At 46.0% G+C, this 25780-nt stretch overlaps 1 protein-coding gene and 1 pseudogene across 2 annotated transcripts in view; one reads left to right on the forward strand and one right to left on the reverse strand.

Moving 5' to 3' along the window:
• LMF2 (lipase maturation factor 2) overlaps nucleotides 1–25780 on the forward strand; it is a 242632-nt gene that overhangs the window by 155539 nt on the left and 61313 nt on the right. For both annotated transcript variants that reach the window (XM_063926648.1, XM_063926647.1), the window contains exons 8-10: nucleotides 4799–4904; nucleotides 22533–22629; nucleotides 22833–23015. In XM_063926648.1, coding sequence (XP_063782718.1) covers nucleotides 4799–4904; nucleotides 22533–22629; nucleotides 22833–23015 — 386 coding nt within the window. The remainder of the gene's footprint in view (nucleotides 1–4798; nucleotides 4905–22532; nucleotides 22630–22832; nucleotides 23016–25780) is intronic.
• Nucleotides 15894–16011, reverse strand: LOC134939048 (5S ribosomal RNA; annotated as a pseudogene).

A 25780-nucleotide genomic window follows, 5' to 3' on the forward strand; every position in this document is an offset into this window, starting at 1 on the left:
ATCCTGCCGTATCTGGACGACTTGCTCATCCTGGCAAACTCCCAAGAGGTTCTCCTGGAAATAAGGGTCCAGTTCCTACAAGCTCACAGGTGGCTCATCAACTGGAAAAAGTTCTCGCTGGTCCCTGCTCGGAGCATGGTGCACCTGGGGGGGGGGGGGGGGGGGCACTACTGGACACACACAACCAACGATTTTTTTTGTCTCCAGAGCGAGTCCTGAAATTTCAGGACAGGATCAGATATTTCCTCTCTCGCCGAAGAGTATCGATACACTTAGCGATGCAAGTACTAGGCCTCATGGTGTCTGCTTTCGACATGGTGCAGTATGCTCAATTTCATTCCCGCCCTCTGCAGAGGTTAATCCTTTCCAAGTGGGACGGCCTGCCTCATCGGATCAGGTCTCAACAGTTGAGCAGGGGCCGTCCCTTCTGGATCTCTAACTGGGTCCTCCTGACAACGGATGACAGTCTACAGGGTTGGGGCGCAGTGTTGGAGCAACACTGTCTCCAGGGTCGGTGGACCAGGGAGGAATCTTTCCTCCCGATAAATATTCTGGAATTACGGGCAGGTTACTACAGAAGTTCAAGGAAGAAAGAGGAATACTACTTCTAGTCGCTCCAGCGTGGCCCAGATGGCATTGGTTCTCAGACCTGCAGGGTCTATAGATAGAGCATCCTCTTCTACTTTCTCAATGCCCAGACCACCTCGTTCAGGGCCCTAGTGTCTATCCACACCTGGCCAGACTGGCTTTAATGGCGTGGCTCTTCAAGCTTCACTCCTGAAGGCCAAATGTACTTTTTGATTTTCACAAACTTGGCTGGCCTGCGAATAAGCAAATCTTGGCCATATGGATTAGAATGGTGATTGCACAAGCCTATGCGCAGGCTGGACTACCAGCTCCTGCTGCTATTAAAGCCCATTCTACTCGGTCTGTTGGACCTTCTTGGGCAGCGCAAGGCAATAAACGTGGTCCTCAGTGAACACTTTAATCGGGTTCTATGCCTTCGATACTTCCGCCTCCCAGGATGCTTCCTTTGGATGCCGGGTTCTTGTGCCCGCTACAGTGCGTCCCCTCCCATGAGGAACTGCTTTAGGACATCACCGATGTATTTCCTGTGGAATCCCAGTGTACTCCGCTGCAGAAAAGGAGATTTATGGTAGACTTACCATAGTTAAATCACTTTCTGCGATGTACACTGGATTCCACAGGGCGCCCACCGCGACGCACTTAGCTTCTTTTGGGTTTGTATGGCATTAGCCGCTAGTCCCTTCTCCTGTTGTGAGAATGTGGTTCTATGTGACTAACATCTACTTTCTTTTACCCGCTACTGCATTGGACTGGTTAACGAAACTGAGCTCCAGTGCCAGGAGGTGGGGTTATAGAGGAGGCGGTGCAATGCATCCTGGGAACAGTCAAAGCTTTAGACTTTTGGTGCCTCAGATCAAAATCCAACTCAAACCCCCCCCCCCCCCAGTGCCTGGAGGTGGGGTTATAGAGGAGGCGGTGCAATGCATCCTGGGAACAGTCAAAGCTTTAGACTTTTGGTGCCTCAGATCAAAATCCAACTCAAACCCCCCCCCCCCCCCCCCCGATGTATTCCCTGTGGAATCCAGTGTACCTCGCAGAAAGTGTACTAGACCTAAGTCCAAGCAGGCCTGGGCTGCAAGACAGCCTCCAGCCAAACATGATACCAAACCCGCACCCTGACAGGGCTGGCCTCCCACTGGGAGATCTCAGGGTGGGAGTCTGACTTCTTCAGTTCGCTCAAGCCTATTGCCTGACCACTTCAGACACATGGGTGCAAGAAGTGGTCTTGCACCGGTATATAGTCTCATTCAGGAGATGAACGCCTCAACAATTCTTTTGTACAAGCCTTCCATCAGACCCCGAAAAAAAGGCTCTGATCCTACAAAAGGTGATTCAATCCCTCCTGCAGTCAGGAGTGATAGTGCCAGTTCCTTGGTCACACCGCAGAACGGGTTATTATTACTCACTGTTCCTTGTCCCAAAACCCAGTGGGTCTCCTCAACCTATCCTCAATCTCAAGTCTCTCAACAGAATTGTAAAAAAGCAAAACAAGTTTTGCATGGAAACCCTCCACTCCATTATTCTAGCTTTGGAGTCTGGGGACTTTATGGTGTCTCTGGACATTCAAGATTCATATCTGTATATACTTATAGCTTGTTCTGCTCAACAATTCCTACGGTTTGATCTACTCCAACAACATTACCAGTTTGGTGCTCTGCCTTTTGGGCTTGCTACGGCACCCAGAGTATTTACCAAAATTATGGCTGCCATGGCAGCACACCTACGTCATCAGGGAGTCAGGATACTTCCTTACCTGGATGACCTACTTCTCCTGGCAAACTCACCAGAGGTCCTGCAACGCCATCTACATCTAACGCTGGCCTTCTTCAACATTGCGTGTGGCCCATCAACTGGAAAAAGTCATCTCTTACACCATAGTAAAGGATCTGGGGCTCTCCTGGACTCTCAATACTAGATGTTCTTTCTACCTGCGGACAAGTTGATCGCAGCAGGAAAATTTTTAGCAGTTGGCCAAAACCATGTGCACTGCAGGGGGGGCAGACAAACATGTGCAGAGAGAGTTAGATTTGGGTGGGTTATTTTGTTTCTGTGCAGGGTAAATACTGGCTGCTTTATTTTTACACTGCAATTTAGATTGCAGATTGAACACACCACACCCAAATCTAACTCTCTCTGCACATGTTATATCTGCCTCCCCTGCAGTGCACATGGTTTTGCCCAACTGCTAACAAAAATCCTGCTGCGATCAACTCAGAATTACCCCCAAAAATTCAACATTACAGGAATGAGTCCGCAAGTTGCTTCAGTCTCTGCGAGTGTCTATCTACTCGGCCATGCGCGTCGTAGGTTTGATGGTCTCAACCTTCAACATGGTGGAGTGTGCTCAGTTCCATTCTCGGTTTATACAAAACTTGATCCTATCCAAGTGGAATAGACAGCCCCATCTGCTCAGACCAGATGATAATCCTCTCTCCAGAAGTTCGACTGTCCTTAACCTGGTGACTCCAGATTATGCACCTGGACAAGGGACGCCCCTTCTGGATTCCAGACTTGGGTACTCCTCACTAAGGATGCCAGTCTCTGCGAATGGGGGGCAGTGTCCGGACAGCACTTTTTTCAAGGCCGAAATTTTCTTAGTGACGATCGATGTACAGAGCACTCACTCTGGCACGCACTATTCAGGGCAGACCAGTCCAGGTTCAGTCCGACAATGCCACGGCTGTAGCATATCTCAACCATCAGGGTGACACCCGCAGTCAGATGGCGATGCAGCAAGTGGCCCGAATTCTCAAATGGGTCTAACATCATCTACTAGCCATCTCCGCGGTCTTCATTCCAGGGACACTCAACTGGGAAGAAGACTTACTCAGCCTCGAGGACGTACATACGGCCGAGTGGGCTCTACACCCAGAGGTCTTCCAGCATACACCTACACCTAGAGGCTCTCACAAGCATACACCTACAGTTATCTTCCAGTGCCACCTGCAATCTCTGCTCATTATACTCGCTCTATGGGACCTTCATGGGTGGTGTGCCGAGGTGCATGCGCCAAACAGTTGGGCAAGGCAGCTACGTGGTCTTCTGTCCACACCTTTCTTTGGTTCTATGTCTTTAATACATTCACCTCCCAGGATGCTTCATTTTAAAGACAGATTATTTTACCGCTCAGGAGCGTCCCCTTCCTTAAATAACTGCTTTAGGACATCCTCAGTGTATTCCCTGTGAAGCCCTATGGAACCCAAAGAAGAAAACGAGAAGTATGGTAGACTTGCCTTTTTTAGCGCTCTTTCTTTGCGGTCCATAGTGTCCACAGGGCACCCACCTGATGCACCTGGCCTATATGGGTTTGTGGCATTGGTCACTGGTTCCCCTTCTCCTATCTGTGAGAGGGATTCGGTATGATATCCCGCCACATGGGATGCCGAATGTCGCCATACCGACATCCGCATCCCGAGCGGTGGAATGCTAGCAGGGGGGCGAGCACAACTAAGCCCCTTGCGAGCTTGCTGCGCTCACCACACTGCGGGCTCAGTGGCGAGCTTCACAGGTTCTATTCTCCCTCTATGGGTATAGTGGACACCCATAGAGGGGGAATCACCTACCTCGCCAGTATAGCGGCGGTGGTATGATGCTCCCGTCGGGATCCCGACGTCTATATTGGGACTGCCTGGATCTCGACGATCAGTGTGCTAACCGCATACCTTCTGAGAGTGTGTTCTTCAGTGTACCGTAGATTCCTTCAATTCTATCCTGCTTCTGCGTTAGACTTGTTAATGAAACTGACCTGCCTAAGCATTGGGGGTTGGTTTCCACGGGAGAAAGGGGGGGATACATGAGCATCCTGGGATATCTGAAAGCTTAACTGTTTTGGTGCCTAGAGCTGATCCACCACTTACTACCCCAATGTATTCCCTGTGGACCCTGTGGTCCTTGAAGAAAGAGAGTTAACAAAGGTAAGATTACCATAACTCTTGTTTGTTTTTTTATTTATTTGTTCAGACATGGTGGTGGTTTTGTTCTGTTTTTCTCTTTTCGGTTATCTACCTCCCCTATAACTGGTTGCTATGTGAAAATGGTGACCCATATGGTTAGAGGGATTGGGAAATGTAGGAGAAGGGTAATGTAGGGATAGAAAGAGTAGGTGAAATATAAATCCCTATGGGTGGTGCTTAACCCTATCATTAGTGTCAGTCTCCCACTTGCTTTTGGCAAAAATGATTTATCTACATCTGCTTTCCCTTTTCTACAGCATTTACGTACCATGACTTTCTGCAGTGGCTCCGTACTCTCACATTTCCATCTATTTGGATAGCTGTGGCTTCTCTAGGTTGGGAGATTCTCAAAGGAATGTACAGGTGAGGACACAGTTTGTATGTCATGGATTGTTTGTGAGTACTTCCAGTGTTTTACTAGCCTCTGCTATCTGTAAATTAGCAAACAAGTCACTGGAATACTTCAGCTAGGAAAGTAGAAGCTATACTAAATTTCTATGCATAGAATTACGTAGTAGATACAAGCGTGTATCTTTTCTCCAGATTATGGAACATCACAGTAAATGGAGTGCTATTGAAATAAAATTTGTTAAAGCACATTTTATAAATATGAAACCATAATAGCATACGAGTTACAGGAAGCCGCAAGTTTTCTGTGAGTTGACCAGTGATTTTGCCTATTAAAAATATAGAAACTTTAAATGTAGACGCTAAATCAGGCCTGGCAAGTTAGCATGTCCAGTCTTCGTTTTTCTATTAGGAAATGCTAAAACTGTGACAGGGCATGCTGGGGTGTGTAGTTTCACAACAGCTGGACAGCCACAGTTTGGCAAGTCTTGAGCTAAAGCGACAAAATCTCACAGCTACCTATAACTCTCATGCTAATACTTACAACCCTATGTACCGGCCTATTTAATCTAGTCTATACTGATAAACAGAGTCAAGACTATTCCTAGGATTGAAAACTAAAATTTCTTTAAATCCAGCTGCTTCCATTTACAAAAGGGCTGGCATCCAACAGAAAAGAAACGCTACACAATCTTATTAAAAAAAACAAAAAAACATTTTATTCCACAAGCGAGGAAGATCCTACAGACGTACAGGGAAAAAGACTATTTATGTATTAAGATTGTGAAAAGGAGATTTATGGTAGACTTACCTTTTGTTAACTCTTTTTCTTCGAAGTTTATAGGGTCCACAGGGAACATCGAGGCGCCCTGTTGAACCTATGAACCCTGATGAAGAAAATGAGTTATGGTAGACTTACCTTTGTTAACTCTCTTTTTTTCTAAGTTCATGGGGTCCACAGGGCTCCCTGTGGAACCTATGAACCCTGGTGAAAAAATGTAATATATTTAGGTAACATGACCCATAAGCCACACCCTTCTTCTAAAGGTTATGAGCATATGTACATATCAATCCATTTACATTCCATTTTGTAAATAGTCCACACCATGTAACATTGAGAGTAATGCCTGTAAAGTAATTTGGTAACTGTTCGTAACCAGTGGGGTCCGTTTGCAAAGTGTACGTAAATATGCTATAAATGCATATTATTTTTATTATTATTACAGTATTGTTGTTGTTATTACATTTTATTTATAGAGTGCCACAAGTGTTTTGCAGTGCCGTACATATGGCAGACATTAGAACAATACAGGGTACACAGAACTTAACATTACAGTAACAGAAAAACTAGAACAGAGCACAGGTAACAAGTAGCAACACAGTTCTCACTACACACTACAGCTGAGATGAAAGGGGCTATTCATATGATGTTTAATGCGTACAACTGGTAACAAAGGATTTCATGTTTTCTCTAACGTCCTAGTGGATGCTGGTGACTCCGTAAGGACCCTGGGGAATAGACTGGCTCCGCAGGAGACATGGGCACTTTAAGAAAGAATTTAGATTCTGGTGTGCTCTGACTCCTCCCTCTATGTCCCTCCTCCAGACCTCAGTTTGAATCTGTGCCCGGACGAACTGGGTGCTGTTCAGTGAGCTCTCCTGAGCTTGCTGTGAGAAAGTATTTTGTTAGGTTTTTTATTTTCAGGGAGCTCTGCTGGCAACAGACTCCCTACATCGTGGGACTGAGGGGAGAGAAGCTGCTTCTTGGACACCATTAGCTCCAGAGGGATCGTACACAGGATCTCACCCTCGTCGTCCGATCCCAGAGCCGCGCCGCCGTCCCCCTCGCAGAGCCGGAAGACAGAAGCCGGGTGAGTATGAGAAGCAAGAAGACTTCAAAATCGGCGGCACTGTATATATGTATGAGCCCCCGCCAAGAAAATGTATTTCTCTATCGTCCTAGTGGATGCTGGGGTTCCTGAAAGGACCATGGGGAATAGCGGCTCCGCAGGAGACAGGGCACAAAAGTAAAGCTTTCCGATCAGGTGGTGTGCACTGGCTCCTCCCCCTATGACCCTCCTCCAAGCCAGTTAGATTTTTGTGCCCGGCCGAGAAGGGTGCAATTCTAGGTGGCTCTCCTAAAGAGCTGCTTAGAGAAAGTTTAGCTTAGGTTTTTTACTTTACAGTGAGTCCTGCTGGCAACAGGATCACTGCAACGAGGGACAGAGGGGAGAAGAAGTGAACTCACCTGCGTGCAGGATGGATTGGCTTCTTGGCTACTGGACATCAGCTCCAGAGGGACGATCACAGGTACAGCCTGGATGGTCACCGGAGCCGCGCCGCCGGCCCCCTTGCAGATGCTGAAGTAAGAAGAGGTCCAGAATCGGCGGCAGAAGACTCCTCAGTCTTCTAAAGGTAGCGCACAGCACTGCAGCTGTGCGCCATTTTCCTCTCAGCACACTTCACACGGCAGTCACTGAGGGTGCAGGGCGCTGGGAGGGGGGCGCCCTGGGAGGCAAATGAATACCTATTTTGGCTAAAAATACCTCACATATAGCCTCCGGAGGCTATATGGAGATATTTAACCCCTGCCAGAATCCGTTAAGAGCGGGAGACGAGGCCGCCGAAAAAGGGGCGGGGCCTATCTCCTCAGCACACAGCGCCATTTTCCCTCACAGAAAGGCTGGAGGGAAGGCTCCCAGGCTCTCCCCTGCACTGCACTACAGAAACAGGGTTAAAACAGAGAGGGGGGGCACTAATTTGGCGATATGCTTATATATATTAAGATGCTATATGGGTAAACACTTATATAAGGTTGTCCCTATATAATTATAGCGTTTTTGGTGTGTGCTGGCAAACTCTCCCTCTGTCTCTCCAAAGGGCTAGTGGGTCCTGTCCTCTATCAGAGCATTCCCTGTGTGTGTGCTGTGTGTCGGTACGTGTGTGTCGACATGTAGGAGGACGATGTTGGGGAGGAGGCGGAGCAATTGCCTGTAATGGTGATGTCACTCTCTAGGGAGTCGACACCGGAATGGATGGCTTATTTAGGAAATTACGTGATAATGTCAACACGCTGCAAGGTCGGTTGACGACATGAGACGGCCGACAAACAATTAGTACCGGTCCAGACGTCTCAAAAACACAGTCAGGGGTTTTTAAAACGCCCGTTTACTTTAGTCGGTCGACACAGACACAGACAGGGACACTGAATCCAGTGTCGACGGTGAATAAACAAACGTATTCCTTATTAGGGCCACACGTTAAAGGCAATGAAGGAGGTGTTACATATTTCTGATACTACAAGTACCACAAAAGAGGGTATTATGTGGGATGTGAAAAAACTACCATAGTTTTTCCTGAATCAGATAAATTAAATAAAGTGTGTGATGATGCGTGGGTTCCCCCCGATAGAAAATTATGGGCGGTATACCCTTTCCCGCCAGAAGTTAGGGCGCGTTGGGAAACACCCCTTAAGGTGGATAAGGCGCTCACACGCTTATCAAAACAAGTGGCGGTACCGTCTATAGATAGGGCCGTCCTCAAGGACCAGCTGACAGTAGGCTGGAAAAATATCATAAAAAGTATATACACACATACTGGTGTTATACTGCGACCAGCGATCGCCTCAGCCTGGATGTGCAGAGCTGGGGTGGCTTGGTCGGATTCCCTGACTAAAAATATTGATACCCTTGACAGGGACAGTATTTTATTGACTATAGAGCATTTAAAGGATGCATTTCTATATATGCGAGATGCACAGAGGGATATTTGCACTCTGGCATCATGAGTAAATGCGATGTCCATAACTGCCAAAAGATGTTATGGACACGACAGTGGTCAGGTGATGCAGATTCCAAACGGCACAAAGGTGTATTGCCGTATAAAGGAAGAGGAGTTATTTGGGGTCGGTCCATCGGACCTGGTGGCCACGGCAACTGCTGGAAAATCCACCGTTTTTTACCCTAAGTCACATCTCTGCAGAAAAAGACACCGTCTTTTCAGCCTCAGTCCTCTCGTCCCTATAAGATCATATCTGCCCAGGGATAGAGGAAAGGGAAGAAGACTGCAGCAGGCAGCCCATTCCCAGGAACAGAAGCGTTCCACCGCTTCTGACAAGTTCTCAGCATGGCGCTGAGACCGTACAGGACCCCTGGATCCTACAAGTAGTATCCCAGGGGTACAGATTGGAAGGTCGAGACGTTTCCCCTTCGCAGGCTCCTGAAGTCTGCTTTACCAAGGTCTCCCTCCGACAAGGAGGCAGTATGGGAAAAAATTCACAAGCTGTATTCCCAGCAGGTGATAACTAAATTACCCCTCCCACTACAAGAAAAGGGGTATTATTCCACACTATATTGTGGTACTGAAGCCAGAAGGCTAGGTGAGACTTATTCTAAAAAATTTTTTTTGAACACTTACAAAGGTTCAAATCAAGATGGAGTCACTCAGAGCAGTGATAACGAACCAGGAAGAAGAAGACTATATAGTGTCCCGGGACATCAGGGATGCTTACCTCTATGTCCCAAATTTGCCCTTCTCACTAAGGGTACCTCAGGTTCGTGGTGCAGAACTGTCACTATCCGTTTCAGACGCTGCCGTTTGGATTGTCCACGGCACCCCGGGTCTTTACCAAGGTAATGGCCGAAATGATGATTCTTCTTCGAAGAAAAGGCGTCTTAAGTATCCCTTACTTGGACGATCTCCTGATAAGGGCATAGTCCAGGGAACAGTTGGAGGTCGGAGTAGCACTATCTCGGATACTGCTACAACAGCACGGGTGGATTCTAAATATTCCAAAATCGCAGCTGATCCGACGACACGTCTGCTGTGCCTAGGGATGATTCTGGACACAGTCCAGAAAAAGGTGTTTCTCCCGGAAGAGAAAGCCAGGGAGTTATCCGAGCTAGTCAGGAACCTCCTAAAAACAGTGCATCATTGCACAAGGGTCCTGGTAAAAATGGTGGCTTCCTACGAAGCAATTCCATTCGGCAGATTTCACGCAAGAACTTTTCAGTGGGATCTGCTGGACAAATGGCCCGGATCGCATCTTCAGATGCATCAGCGGATAACCCTATATCCAAGGACAAGGGTGTCTCTCCTGTGGTGGTTATAGAGTGCTCATCTTCTAGAGGGCCGCAGATTCGGCATTCAGGATTGGATGCTGGTGACCACGGAGCCCAGCCCGAGAGGCTGGGGAGCAGTCACACAAGGAATAAAAATTTCCAGGGAGTGTGATCAAGTCTGGAGACTTTTCTCCACATAAATATACTGGAGCTAAGGGTAAATTTATAATGCTCTAAGCTTAGCAAGACCTCTGCTTCAAGGTCAGCCGGTATTGATCCAGTGGGAAAAACATCACGGCAGTCGCCCACGTAAACAGACAGGGCGACACAAGAAGCAGGAGGGCAATGGCAAAAACTGCAAGGACTTTTCGCTGGGCGGAAAATCATGTGATAGCACTGTCAGCAGTGTTTCATCCCGGGAATGGAAACTGGGAAGCAGACTTCCTCAGCAGGCACGACCTCCACCCGGGAGAGTGGAAACTTCATCGGGAAGTTTTTTCCACATGATTGTAAACCGTTGGGAAATACCAAAGGTAGACATGATGGCGTCCCGTCTGAACAAAAAACGGGACAGGTATTGCGCCAGGTCAAGAGACCCTCAGGCAATAGCTGTGGACGTTCTGGTAACACCGTGGGTGTACCAGTCGGTGTATGTGTTCCCTCCTCTGCTTCTCATACCTAAGGTGCTGAGAATTATAAGACGTAGAGGAGTAAGAACTATACTCATGGCTCCGGATTGGCCAAGAAGGACTTGGTACCCGGAACTTCAAGTGATGCTTACAGAGGTCTTATGGCCTCTGCCGCTAAGAAGGGACTTGCTTCAGCAAGTACCATGTCTGTTCCAAGACTTACCGCAGCTGCGTTTGTCGGCATGGCGGTGGAAAGCCGGATCCTAAGGGAAAAAGGCATTCCGGATGAGATCATTCCTACCCTGGTCAAAGCCAGAAAGGAGGTGACCGCACAACATTATCACCACATGTGGCGAAAATATGTTGCGTGGTGTGAGGCCAGGAAGGCCCCACAAAGAAATTTCAACTCGGTCGTTTCCTGCATTTCCTGCAAACAGGAGTGTCTATGGGCCTCAAATTGGGGTCCATTAAGGTTCAAATTTCGGCCCTGTCGATTTTCTTCCAGAAAGAATTGGCTTCAGTTCCTGAAATCCAGAAGTTTGTCAAGGGAGTATTGCATATACAACCCCCTTTTGTGCCTCCAGTGGCACTGTGGGATCTCAACGTAGTTCTGGGATTCCTCAAATCACATTGTTTTAAAACCAGTCAAATCTGTGGATTTGAAGCATCTCGCATGAACAGTGACCATGCTCTTGGCCCTGGCCTGGACCAGGCGAGTGTCAAATTGGTGGTTTTTTCTCAAAAAAAGCCCATATCTGTTTGTCCATTCGGACAGGGCAGAGCTGCGGACTCGTCCCCAGTTCTCTCCCTAAGGTGGTGTCAGTGTTTCACCTGAACCAGCTTATTGTGGTGCCTTGCACCTACTAGGGACTTGGAGGACTCCAAGTTGCTAGATGTTGTCAGGGCCCTGAAAATATGTTCCAGGACGGCTGGAGTCAGGAAAACTGACTTGCTGTTATCCTGTATGCACCCAATCAAACTGGGTGCTCTTGCTTCTAAGCAGACTATTGCTAGTTGGATGTGTAATACAATTCAGCTTGCACATTCTGTGGCAGGCCTGCCACAGCCAAAATATGTAAATGCCCATTCCACAAGGAAGGTGGGCTCATCTTGGGCGGCTGCCCGAGGGGTCTCGGCTTTACAACTTTGCCGAGCAGCTACTTGGTCAGGGGCAAACACGTTTGCTAAATTCTACAAATTTGATACCCTGGCTAAGGAGGACCTGGAGTTCTCTCATTCGGTGCTGCAGAGTCATCCGCACTCTCCCGCCCGTTTGGGAGCTTTGGTATAATCCCCATGGTCCTTTCAGGAACCCCAGCATCCACTAGGACGATAGAGAAAATAAGAATTTACTTACCGATAATTCTATTTCTCGGAGTCCGTAGTGGATGCTGGGCGCCCATCCCAAGTGCGGATTATCTGCAATACTTGTACATAGTTACAAAAATCGGGTTATTATTGTTGTGAGCCATCTTTTCAGAGGCTCCGCTGTTATCATACTGTTAACTGGGTTTAGATCACAAGTTGTACGGTGTGATTGGTGTGGCTGGTATGAGTCTTACCCGGGATTCAAAATTCCTCCCTTATTGTGTACGCTCGTCCGGGCACAGTACCTAACTGGCTTGGAGGAGGGTCATAGGGGGAGGAGCCAGTGCACACCACCTGATCGGAAAGCTTTACTTTTGTGCCCTGTCTCCTGCGGAGCCGCTATTCCCCATGGTCCTTTCAGGAACCCCAGCATCCACTACGGACTCCGAGAAATAGAATTATCGGTAAGTAAATTCTTATTATTTAAGCGGGACAGAAGCCCGCCGTCGAGGGGGCGGGGCTTCTTCCTCAGCATTCACCTGCGCCATTTTTTCTCCACAGCTCCGCTGAGAGGAAGCTCCCCAGGCTCTCCCCTGCAGATGCACGGTAGAAAAGGGTAAAAAGAGAGGGGGGGGCACATAATTAGGTGCAAAAATCAATATAAACAGCAGCTACTGGGTTAACATTAAGTTACTGTGTTATTCCTGGGTTTATAGCGCTGGGGTGTGTGCTGGCATACTCTCTCTCTGTCTCTCCAAAGGGCCTTGTGGGGGAATTGTCTGAGTGTGTGGTGTGTTGGTACGTGTGTGTCAACATGTCTGAGGTAAAAGGCTCCCCTAAGGAGGTGATGGAGTAAATGTGTGTGTGAGTGGTGTCTCCGTCGACAACGCCGACACCTGTTTGGATATGTGAAATTAAGTGCTAAGGAAAATTTATTGCACAAAAGATTAGAGAACAGACAGGGAATCTACCCATGTCTGTCCCTATGTCACAGAGACCTTCAGAGTCTCTCAATGCTCACTATCCAAAATAATAGACACTGATATCGACACGGAGTCTGACTCCAGTGTCGACTACGATAATGCAAAGTTACAGCCAAAATGGCAGGAAAGTATTCAATATATGATTATTGTAATAAAAAAATGTTTTGCATATCACTGATGACTCATCTGTCCCTGACACAAGGGTACACATGTTTAAGGGGAAGAAAGCTGAGGTAAATTTCCCTCCTCTCATGAAGAAAAAGAGCGGGAATCTCCAGACAAGAGACTGCAGTTTCCCACAAAGAATTCTCAGGGAGTATCCTTTCCCTATTAGGGCCAGGATACGATGGGAATCTTCCCCTAGGGTGTCACGTTTGCCCAAAAGGTAGCGCTGACTTAACAGCTATCCTCAGGGATCCTGCAGATAGCATGCAGTAAAAAGAGGATTTTGGTACTTACCGATAAATCCATTTCTCTCTATACAGTAGGGGTGTGAAGCCTTGAACCGGAGGTGTGGCACAATCTTAAATTAGCATTGTCTGCACAGCCGGCTCCTCCCCCTTCACATCCCTCCTCCCTCAGTTTGAAAATTGTGACTGAGAAAATAGGACATGACACTATAGCCCATGGCGAGGAACCGAACCGTACAACATATCAAACGGCGGCCAAGAACTCTTAACCGAATAACTAACGCTGTTTGCACTAACTGATTAAAACAAGAACTTGTAACACAGCAGGTTGACAGCACCGAGGCGGGCGTCCAGTGTCCCCTAGAGGATTCAGAGAAATGGATTTATCGGTAAGTACCAAAATCCTTTTTTCTCTTTCATCCACTAGGGGACACTGGAGTCCTATACAGTAGGGAACGTCCCAAAGTTTTCCCCCAGGGAGTGAGTGCTGTCTGTGGCCTGCAAAACTAAACGTCCGAACTTAGATTCTCCGGACGCAAAAGTATCAAACTTGTAAAATCTTGCGAACGTGTGGGCTGAAGACCACGTCGCCGCTCTGCAAAGTTGAGTAGTGGAAGCACCTCTGGCAGCCGCCCACGAGGCACCCACTGATCGGGTAGTATGAGCACCCGTCTGAACCGGAACCTGTTTGCCACAGGAAATATAAGCCTGCCGAATGGCAAGTCTAATCCATCTGGACAAGGTCTGCTTAGAGGCCGGCCAACCCTTCTTTGGCCCATCATAAAGAACAAACAAATGGTCCGACTTTCTGAAGGACGACGTAACCTGTACGTATACCCCGTAAAGCTCGGACAACATCCAATGACACGTCCTCATCTGTGAGACCCTGGAAAGATGGGACCACTATTTGGCTGGTTTACATGAAACCCCGACACCACCTTCGGAAGGAAGTCTGCTCTTGTACGGAGTTCCGCCCTATCCTCATGAAAAACTAAGAAAGGGCTCTTACAGGATAAGGCTCCCAACTCAGAAACCCGCCTAGCCGAAGCCAAGGCCAGTAATAACGTGACCTTCCAAGAAAGATATTTCAGGTCCGTTCTTGTCAACGGCTCAAAAGTCGGTGACTTCAAATATTCTAACACCAAACCTAAGTCCCATGGTGCCGTGGGAGGACGAAAAGGGGGTTGAATCCTCAGAACCCCCTGTAAAAAGGCTTGAATCTCTGGTAAGGATGCTAGCCGCTCTTGAAAAAGGATGGAGAGAGCCGAAATCTGAACCTTCAAGGAGCCCAATCTGAGTCCTCCCTCTAGACCGGCCTGAAGGAAAAGTAGAAGTCGCGATAAATGGAAGTTAGATGAATTCCATCCCCGTTCCTGACACCAAGCCATGTACCGTCTCCAAATCCTGTAGTAGTGCCTGGCTGTGACCGGTTTCCTTGCGGCAATCATTGTAGGAATGGCCGTTTGTGGGATACCTCTGTTTCTTAAGATACGGGTTTCAATAGCCACGCCGTCAAACGCAGCCTGTTCAGATCGGGGTGTAGGAACGGTCCCTGAGATAGCAGGTCCTCTCTCTGAGGTAACCTCCAAGGATCTTCCGCAAGTAACCCTCGCAGGTCGGTGTACCAACTCCTGCGGGGCCAATCTGGTGCGATTAGAATGACCCACACTCGTTCCCGCTTTATTCTTTTCAGAACCCTGGGTATGAGTGGGAAAGGTGGAAAAATGTAAACCCTCCTGTAACACCAAGGAAGTGTTAATGCGTCCACTCCTTCTGCTGCTGGATCTCGAGTTCTTGACACATATCTGGGCAGCCGATGATTTTGTCGAGACGCCATTAGATCCACCTGAGGCAGAGCCCATCTTCTCACAATCATGTTGAAAATCCGTGGATGAAGGCACCACTCCCCCGGATGCATGTCCTGGCGACTGAGGTAATCTGCCTCCCAGTTCTCCACACCTGGAATGAACACTGCAGAGAGAATGATGTCTCTTCTTTCTGCCCACAACAAGATCTTTGTGGCCTCCTTTAACGCCATCCTGCTCTTTGTTCCTCCTTGACGGTTTATGTAAGCCGTCGTCGTGACATTGTCCGACTGAATCCTGATGTGTTGATTTTTGAGGATCTCCTGTGGAGAGATGCAGGTCCCTTCAATAGGGATCTTTGTCTCTCTGATCTTAACTACTATGATGAGTGTGAATCCGCACCACTACCATATAAGTGTGTAAATATTAGAATGATATGTTAACCAATATGTGAGCAGTTTACAACACAATTTCAGAACTGCTTTTTGATTGGTGGTGCTCCCAGGAAATTTGTAGATGAACTACATTGAAGATAAGAGAAAAGACAAAAAACCCTTTTTTGGGAGCACTCTTGATTATTGAATAGGTGTGATGTAAATGGAGATGTCAGTAATTAAAACTTAACCTTTAATTGATCCTTGTATAAAAAATTATAAAAATGTAAAAATATGGTGATTGGCAATCAAATGATGCTACTAATAGGAGGATCTTGTTGACCTTTTTAGCATATGTGGTACAAGATCGTTATGTAGGTGAAAATATGTATATATACCTTGGATAACTTCACCAGTTATGGTAAGGGACGAAAAGTCCCACTGCACCTGGTATTCTCAGGAGGTTCCCCTTCCTAGTACTGACCAGGCCATACCTGCTTAGCTTCCGAGATCGGACAAGATCGGGCGTATTCAGGGTAGTATGGCCGTGGGCCGTTTGTTGAAGGAGAAGAGATTACCACTTCTGCTGTCTGTACTATACATAAATCAAAACTGTTGATAGTTCGAAATTGTATTTCCAGATGAGAGAGTGTATAAGGGATAGAAAATAGAATTTTGAAGCAAGCGTTTGGAGAGAGACAGGAATGTGAATACTGAATATGGATTTTTTGTGAAAATTAAGGGATCCTGAAACCTGTCTTCTCACAAAGTATATAGACTAGTAGTGCTCTAATAGAATTGGCTCAATAGGAGCTGAAAGCTGGCTCAATATTAACAATAAAGTGACAGTGCAGGAATAAATAAATAAATAAATGAATGAAAAATGAATAATTAATACTGGCTCAATAGGAGCTGAATGCTGGCTCAATATTAACAATAAAGTGACAGTGCAGGAATAAATGAATGAATAAAAACATGAATAATTAAATAATTCATGAAAAATGTGCTCAAGACTGAATAGGTAAACAATTAATTAATGAAAATTCAGAAAAAAAATGAAAGAAAATAAAAGGTCCTAGACCGAGATGACAGTCCTTGTAGGAGCCAAACTGATGGAGCTATAATGGTTCGAGACAATGCCCGTTACATTTGCATTGATTGATTAATAAATAAACGAACAATTAATTGATTATTCTGAGAAAGAATAAAAAGGGAATGGGAAAACCCAATCAGGGCAATGCAGGGCTGAAATGAATCAGCTGATTAGTGCACAATGAGTTCATTGAATAAACAAAAACAGAGGCAAATTCATAGCAAACAAACGGAAAAACACATTGAGCTCAAGGCTGGCTCCAAAAATAACTGAACTCTTAATGGTATATAGAGGTAGAGTTTGACATTGGTTCATTTGATTAATTTGACAAACCTAAGTTCATAAATAAAAAGAGACACACTTTTGAGCTCAAGGCTGGCTCCAAAGCATTACTTTGGTCCCTATAGTAATAGATAAATAAATATCTGGTAGTTATCCTTAGTATGTGCGGAGAATTCAAAATTAATAATGAAATGATGCCTTGTGGCAAAGTATTCTGCAGGTACTGATGGCCCCAATGCTGTATTGTTATAAATTACGTTTGCAAGTACATGCAGTGCCACTATGATTGAGGCGAGGTTCAGGGGAGAGGAGTGTGCAGGTCCTTAGGCAAGTAATGTTCAATTGCCCTGGTGGTATAGTGTACTTTACCCCCACCACTTGGTTAGTGGTGTCTGTTTAGACGTCCCCTGGAGTTCTCCGCTGTGAGCGATGATAGCCGCGGCCGCCCGCTTCCGGATCGGGCGGTATCGCGATGACGTCACTGGATGACGTGTTTCCGACGTACGTTTCACCTTACGAGGCTTGGTCATGAGAGCATCTCTCTGCCGCTCTCTTGTGGCCGGTATTTGAATGACGCTTCAACCTATGATATGTGGAGATGAAAGACGGACAGTTGATTGTTCCTATCCTGAAGCTGCTGGCATGATGTTGGTGGCGGCCATGTTGGAAAAGGAGAAAGGGAAAAAGGACTGGAACTATGTAATGAATGTGCTAGAAAATAGGGGGGGGGGGGGGGAGAAAAAAAAAAGAGAGAAAAAAAGTGTACAGGCAATTGGTGGAATTAATAAAAAGAAAGAAAGAGAATAAGAATGAAATAGAGAAAAGAATAGAAAAGAAAGAAGGATGGAATAAGGATTTGATGTGAAATTATAGGTATAAAGTGTAATGAGGTAAATGAATATAATGATAATGATGTTGCAAATTGAAGTATAGGAAAATATGAGAAAGTAAATGTGGAAATAAATGTAAATAAAATAAATGAAAATAAATATGAATATAATAATAATGAAAAAAATAAATATAAATTAAAATAAAATTAAAAATAAATAAATATAAAAATAATAATAATAACAATGAAAATAAATATAAATATATAAATATAAAAATAAAAATAAATGTAAATTTTTCAAAAATTATTTTTCCACAGTCAGACACCATCCCTAGATTTGACCATCATTTGCTTGCACTTTTCGTCCCTTACCATAACTGGTGAAGTTATCCAAGGTATATATACATATTTTCACCTACATAACGATCTTGTACCACATATGCTAAAAAGGTCAACAAGATCCTCCTATTAGTAGCATCATTTGATTGCCAATCACCATATTTTTACATTTTTATAATTTTTTATACAAGGATCAATTAAAGGTTAAGTTTTAATTACTGACATCTCCATTTACATCACACCTATTCAATAATCAAGAGTGCTCCCAAAAAAGTTTTTTTTGTCTTTTCTCTTATCTTCAATGTCTCTCTGATCTTAGGCAGCTTTGTCCCCCCTTTATTAGGGTTACGCAGCCCCTTTTAGATTTTTAGTCAGGAGCTCAAGTGCTCCACGTATTGTGCCTCCAGCACAATTTTTCAAACTGAGGGAGGAGGGATGTGAAGGGGGAGTAGCCGGCTGTGCAGACAATGCTAATTTAAGATTGTGTTCAAGGCTTCACACCCCTACTGTATAGGACTCCAGTGTCCCCTAGTGGATGAAAGAGAAAGTACTTTGAAGTCCATTTACACACTTTCTGGTACACTACTCAGACCGGCGATTGTGTCGGCATGGGTTTATAGCGCTGTAGCAGTATGGACAGATACCTTATCAGCAAAGATTGAGACCCTAGTATGTGTGTGTGTGTGTGTGTGTATATAGATATATATATAGATAGATATATATATATAGATATAAAAGATGCTGTCTTAGATATATATATAAAACATGCCCAAAGAGACATTAGTCTACTGGGTTCTAGAGTCAACGCTATGTCGATTTCTGCTTGACGTGTCCTGTGGAACATGCAATGGACAGGTGATGCCGACTTAAGAGGCATATGGAAGGTTTACCTTACAAGGCTGAGGATTGTGTGGAGAAGGGATCTCGAACCTGGTCTCCACAGCTATAGCTGGTAATTCTGATATTTTGCTTTATATTCCAGCACAGCCTTGGAAAGCACGACATTATCAAATGCAGTCCTTTCGATCACAAAGAAACCAGAAAGTCCGAGGTGCGTCCCTTTCTTGCCAGAGGCAGGGGCAGAGGAAAGAAGCTGCACAACACAGCTAGTTCCCAGGAACAGAAGTCCTCCCCGGCCCCTACAAAATCCACCGCAGTTCACTCACTGTTGGATCCCTGGGCAATAGATATTGTGTCTCAGGGATACAAGCTGGACTTCGAGGAGATGCCCCCTCACCGACGGCCCTGCCGAATTCCCCCCCCCCCCCCACGAGAGGGAAATAGTGTTAACTGCAATTCACAAATTGTATCTTCCACAGGTGGTGGTCAAGGTTCCCCTCCTTCAACAAGGAGGGGGTTATTATTCGACCATGTTGTAGTCCCGAAACCGGACGGTTCGGTCAGACCCATATTGAATTTAAAATCCCTGAACATATACTTGAAAAGGTTTAAGTTCAAGATGGAATCGCTGAGAGCGGTCGTCGCAAGCCTGGAAGGGTGGGATTTTATGGTGTCTCTGGACATAAAGGATGCATACCTTCATGTCCCCATTTATCCACCTCATCAGGCGTACCCCAGATTTGTGGTACAGGATTGTCATTACCAATTTCAGACGTTGCCGTTTGGTCTCTCCACGGCACCGAGAATATTTACCAAGGTAATGGCGGAAATTATGGTACTCCTGCGGAAGCAAGTGGTCGCAATTATCCCATAATAGGACAATCTCCTCATAAAAGCGGGATCAAGAGAGCAGTTGCTGAGCAGCGTAGCACTTTCTCTGGAAGTGTAACGGCAACACGGCTGGATTCTAAATATTCCAAAGTCGCAGTTGGTTCCTACGGCTCGTCTGCCTTTCCTAGTCATGATTCTAGACACAGACCAGGAAAGGGTTTATCTCCCGATAGAGAGAGCTCAGGAGCTCATGACACTGGTCAGGAACCTATTAAAACCAAAACAGGTGTCAGTGCATCACTGCACTCGAGTCCTGGGAAGGATTGTGGCATCATACGAGGCCATTCCCTTCGCCAGGTTCCATGCGAGGACCTTTCAATGGGACTTACTGGACAAGTGTTCCGGATCACGTCTTCAGATGCATCGGTTAATCACCCTATCCCCCAGGGCCAGGGTGTCTCTCCTGTGGTGGCTGCAGAATGCTCACCTTCTCGAGGGCTGCAGATTCGGCATTCAGGACTGGGTCCTGGTGACCACGGATGCAAGCCTCCGAGGGTGGGGAGCAGTCACACGGAAGAAATTTCCAAGGTCTGTGGTCAAGTCAGGAGACTTGCCTTCACATCAACATCCTGGAACTAAGGGCCGTATACAACGCCCTACGTCAAGCGGAGACCCTGCTTCGCGACCAACCGGTTCTGATTCAGTCAGACACCATCACCGCAGTGGCTCATGTAAACCGACAAGGCGGCACAAGGAGCAGGGTGGCGATGGCGAAAGCCACCAGAATTCTTCGCTGGGCGGAAAATCACGTAAGCGCACTGTCAGCAGTGTTCATCCCGGGAGTGGACAACTGGGAAGCAGACTTCCTCAGCAGACACGACCTCCATCCGGGAGAGTGGGGACTTCATCAGGAAGTCTTCGCACAGATGAGGGCATCACGCCTCAACAAAAAACTACAGAGGTATTGCGCCAGGTCAAGAGACCCTCAGGCGATAGCTGTAGACGCCCTGGTGACACCGTGGATGTTACAGTCTGTCTATGTATTTCCTCCTCTTCCTCTCATACCCAAGGTGCTGAGAATAATAAGAAAAAGAGGAGTGAGAACGATACTCATTGTTCCAGATTGGTCACGAAGGGCCGTGGCCTCTTCCTCTAAGACAGGACTTGTTGCAACAGGGGCCCTGTCTGTTTCAAGACTTACCGCGGCTGCGTTTGACGGCATGGCGGTTGAACGCCGGATCCTAGCAGAGAAAGGCATTCCGGATGAGGTCATTCCTACGCTGATAAAGGCTAGGAAGGACGTGACAGCTTAACATTATCACCGTATATGGCGAAAATATGTTGCTTGGTGTGAGGCCAGGAATGCCCCTACGGAGGAATTCCAGCTGGGCCGTTTCCTTCACTTCCTACGGTCAGGAGTGAATTTGGGCCTAAAATTGGGGTCCATTAAGGTCCAGATTTCGGCCCTATCCATTTTCTTTCAAAAGGAGATGACTTCTCTACCTGAAGTTCAGACGTTTGTAAAGGGAGTGCTGCATATTCAGCCCCCTTTTGTGCCTCCAGTGGCACCTTGGGATCTTAGCGTGGTGTTGAGTTTCCTGAAATCCCACTGGTTTGAACCACTCAAAACGGTGGAGTTGAAATATCTCACGTGGAAGGTGGTCATGCTATTAGCCTTGGCTTCGGCTTGGCGTGTGTCAGAGTTGGCGGCTTTGTCACATAAAAGCTCCTATCTGGTTTTCCATGCGGATAGAGCAGAATTGCGGACCCGTCCACAATTTCTGCCGAAAGTGGTTTCATCCTTTCATATAAACCAACTTATTGTGGTGCCTGTGGCTACTACGGACTTGGAGGATTCCGAGTTGCTTGATGTAGTCAGGGCTTTGAAGGTTTATGTAGCCGGAACGGCTAGGGACAGGAAAACAGTCTTTTTTTTATCCTGTATGCTTCCAACAAGCTTGGTGCTCCTGCTTCAAAGCAGACTATTGCTCGCTGGATCTGTAACACAATTCAGCAGGCTCATTCGGCGGCTGGATTTCCGCTGCCAAGATCAGTTAAGGCCCATTCCACTAGGAAGGTGGGCTCTTCTTGGGCGGCTGCCCGAGGGATCTCGGCATTGCAACTTTGCCTAGCGGCTACTTGGTCAGGTTCAAACACTTTTGCAAAGTTCTACAAGTTTGATACCCTGGCCGAGGAGGACCTTGTGTTTGCTCAATCGGTGCTGCATTGTCATCCGCACTCTCCCGCCCGTTTGGGAGCTTTGGTATAATCCCCATGGTCCTTACGGAGTCCCCAGCATACACTAGGACGTTAGAGAAAATAAGATTTTACTTACCGGTAAATCTATTTCTCGTAGTCCGTAGTGGATGCTGGGCGCCCGTCCCAAGTGCAAACCTCTTCTGCAATGCTTGTATATAGTTATTGCTTAAATAAGGGTTATGTTATGGTTGCATCAGGGTTGACCTGTTGCTCTGTTGTTCATACTGTTGACTGGGTATGTTTATCTCAAGTTATACGGTGTGATTGGTGTGGCTGGTATGAATCTTGCCCTGTATTACCAAAATCCTTTCCTTGTACGGTCAGCTCTTCCGGGCACAGTTTCTCTAACTGAGGTCTTGAGGAAGGACATAGAGGGAGGAGCCAGAGCACACCAGAATCTAAATTCTTTCTTAAAGTGCCCATGTCTCCTGCGGAGCCCGTCTATTCCCCATGGTCCTTACGGAGTCCCCAGCATCCACTACGGACTACGAGAAATAGATTTACCGGTAAGTAAAATCTTATTTTATTCCAGTGTGTTGGTGCTCATTGGCCAATGAAACACACACATTAGAAAATTAATTTAATTCCCTTCTTTTATCAGGTGTGCAGTGGGGCATAGTGTTCTCTGGAAACTGTGGGCAACAGTGCAGTGGATTATATTCTCCTTTGCTGCAGTCGGGATGTTTGCGGTCAGCTTGGTGAGACTATACTACCATGTTCTCTCTTCTTTATAGTGAAATCAAATCCAACTATTTGAAGCGATATTTGTAAAATGTGTTTGCTTGCTGATGTGGCCAAAGAAGATTGGATTTTTAAAGCTTGTCCATTTGCAACAAACTTTCTTTTAATTAATGCCCTTTCATTTTTCACTAGCTAAGTTTTCATTATTTTCTTCCCCTAGGTACCCTATACATATATAGACTTTGAGACTACTGGTCAGCTATGGCCCTCTGTGCATCAGATGTTTAAATCAGTGGATAAATACCAGGTGGCAAACTCTTACGGTTTATTTCGAAGAATGACTGGTGTTGGAGGTCGGCCAGAGGTTGTGTTAGAAGGAAGTTATGACAATGAAACATGGACGGTAAATACAGGGGTTTTTTGGGTGATTGTAATCCCCAAAGTTTATATACAGCAGTTTTTCCATTTTTGTTTGATGTTGCAGATGATAAGTTGATAATATGCAAGTGATACAAGGTATGCACGATACAGTATATGTACGTATGTTGAAATATATCATGAAACCTTAAGTGCCCTGCCCCCTACAATTTTGGTACCACCCGGGGCGTGCATGTGTGTGCATGTGATAGGAAATATAGATTGTAAGCTCCACTGGTGCAGGGACTGATGTGAATGGGAAAATACTCTCTGTAAAGCTCCGCGGAATATGTGTGCACTATATAAAAAACTGATAATAATAAGAATGTCATTGTGCTGGTAATCTTCCATAGTAAGATTCTTATTGTTTTTATGCAGCATCTGGTTTATCTAAATGCACCTGCACTTTGTTAATATACATACTGTAGATGTATGCAAAAGACTGGACATCCTTGGCGAAACAAAGCTAACGCAACTTCTGCAGGATACACACTAAAATGTGACTTTCCCCAACATTTTAATGCAAATTACAATATACTATATTTTGCTGAATTGATTCAAAACTGATAAATCTAAATGTGATGTGAACATATTTGGGCACTCTATTAATACTTTGTCTTGAGTCCTTAAAATGTTGACTTGGTAGGATTTAATTTAGTATAGGTAGATGGACTCTAAAGAGTTGATTAAATGCTCTGACATTTTTAAACTCTGAGGATTTTGCACCTATGCTCAATAAATATGGCCTCATCTAAGCAGCTTGACAGAATCTGAAAATAAAGTTTTCTGCTGCGGGGTACACTGGGCTCCACAAGGAATTACATCGGGTGTGTAGAGTAGGATCTTGATCCGAGGCACCAACAGGCTCAAACTTTTGACTGTTCTCAAGATGCATAGTGCCGCCTCCTCTATAACCCCGCCTCCATGCCAGTGAGCTCAGTTTGTAGTTGGTGCTTGCAGTATCAGGTCACTTAACAGCTTCAGGCAGCCTATTCTTAGCTTAAACTTTAAAGAAAGAAGAGGACTTTACAAAGGGCTGCAGCAGACTGTGTCTGATCGACGTCTCTGCTGCAGCTCCATCACCCTCAGCGGCGCTGTATACTCCCTCGCCGCGGTTTCCGGGTCACTACAGCGGAGACACCTGCATCTTCCTCTGTCCTCATGTGAGTCAGACACACGCCGCCGTCTCCTGGATCGCGGGGCTGCTGACAAGTGGGAGGTAAGGCGGGTTCTGTGCCGCACTTTGCACCGTGATCCAGCGTGGCCATAGGAGGCTGGCACGCGCGCTGGCGTGGACGCAGATTACTTGGCTGACGTTCCACTAGCAACCAGGGTGACTCTATATGGGCACAGGTCAGTGGGGGCATTGTGCCATTACCCCCCTGCTTTCTTTACTGCCCGCACACTCTGTGGACATGCCAGCAGGGGGAGCAGGCCGGACCTGAGGCCCCTCCCCCCAGGGCGCCATTTCTACAATGTTCCCGCCCTGGCGCTGCATATCTCTCCCTCACTCCTGACCAGCGGCCATCACTGATTGAGCTGAGCTGTTTCTAGGACTGTTGGGGCAAATCCTCCTCTGTGGAACCACCTGACTGCCAGTGCTGTGCTTCCTACAGGACACTTGAGTATTCTACCTGTCACTGCGACTGTGTTAGTAGTGCATACTGTCAGGGTTGTGTGGTACAAACACCCTGTGATATACATACAGTGTTACTGAGTTTGTTATATCTATTGTCATAACATATAGCCATACTGAGTATTACTTTGTATTGCTAGTCCAGTGCAGTTTATGGTACATCATTTCTGCATGGTACGCTTGTGACTATATATGTGTGTGGGCATGTAGCTGCTGCGTGGTTGCCTTATTGCAGGGTATTTCACTCAGCGTGCTATTCCTATATTGCTATACCTGAGAGGGCCAAGCGTTTCAGGTTTTTCTATTTTCAATGTAGGATTATATCACAAAATATACTGTCAGGGTATTTTTGTTTGTGATTTATAGTCACCTTATATTCTATATCTATTGAACCTCCGGTCTGTGCCGTCTGAGAGTTCTTACTAGGTATAGTGTTGCTACACCTTGTACCGGATTGCCCATTATTGTGCACATAGTACAGTGGGGATTGAAAGGTTGGGCACCCCAGGCAAAAATTCATTTTAATGTGCAAAAAGAAGCCAAGGAAAGATGGAAAAATCTCCAAAAGGCATCAAATTACAGATTAGACATTCTTATAACATGTCAAAAAAAGTTTGATTTTATTTCCATCATTTACACTTTCAAAAGGACAGAAAACAAAAAATGGTGTCTGCAAAAGTTTGGGCACCCTGCAGAGTTAATACCTTGTACTGCCCCCTTTGGACAGCTGAGACCTGGCAGTGTCATAGATTGTTCTCAATCATCGTCTGGAAAGACCAGGTGATGTCAATCTCAAAGGTTTTAAAAGCCCAGACTCATCTGACCTTGCTCCAACAATCAGCACCATGGGTTCCTCTAAGCAGTTGTGTAGAACACTGAAACTGAGAATAGTTGACGCTCACAAAGCAGGAGAAGGCTATAAGAAGATAGCAAAGCATTATCAGATGCCCATATCCTCTGTTCGGAATGTAATTAAGAAATTTAAGTCATCAGAAACAGTGGAAGTTAAAGCAAGATCTGGAAGACCAAGAAAAATATCAGACAGAGCAGCTTACAGGATTGCGAGAAAAGCAAGTCAAAATACATGTTTGACTGCACGATCCCTCCAGGAAGAT

The sequence above is a fragment of the Pseudophryne corroboree genome, chromosome 6 (assembly GCF_028390025.1).
Source record: "Pseudophryne corroboree isolate aPseCor3 chromosome 6, aPseCor3.hap2, whole genome shotgun sequence".
NCBI classification, from domain to species: Eukaryota; Metazoa; Chordata; class Amphibia; order Anura; family Myobatrachidae; genus Pseudophryne; species Pseudophryne corroboree.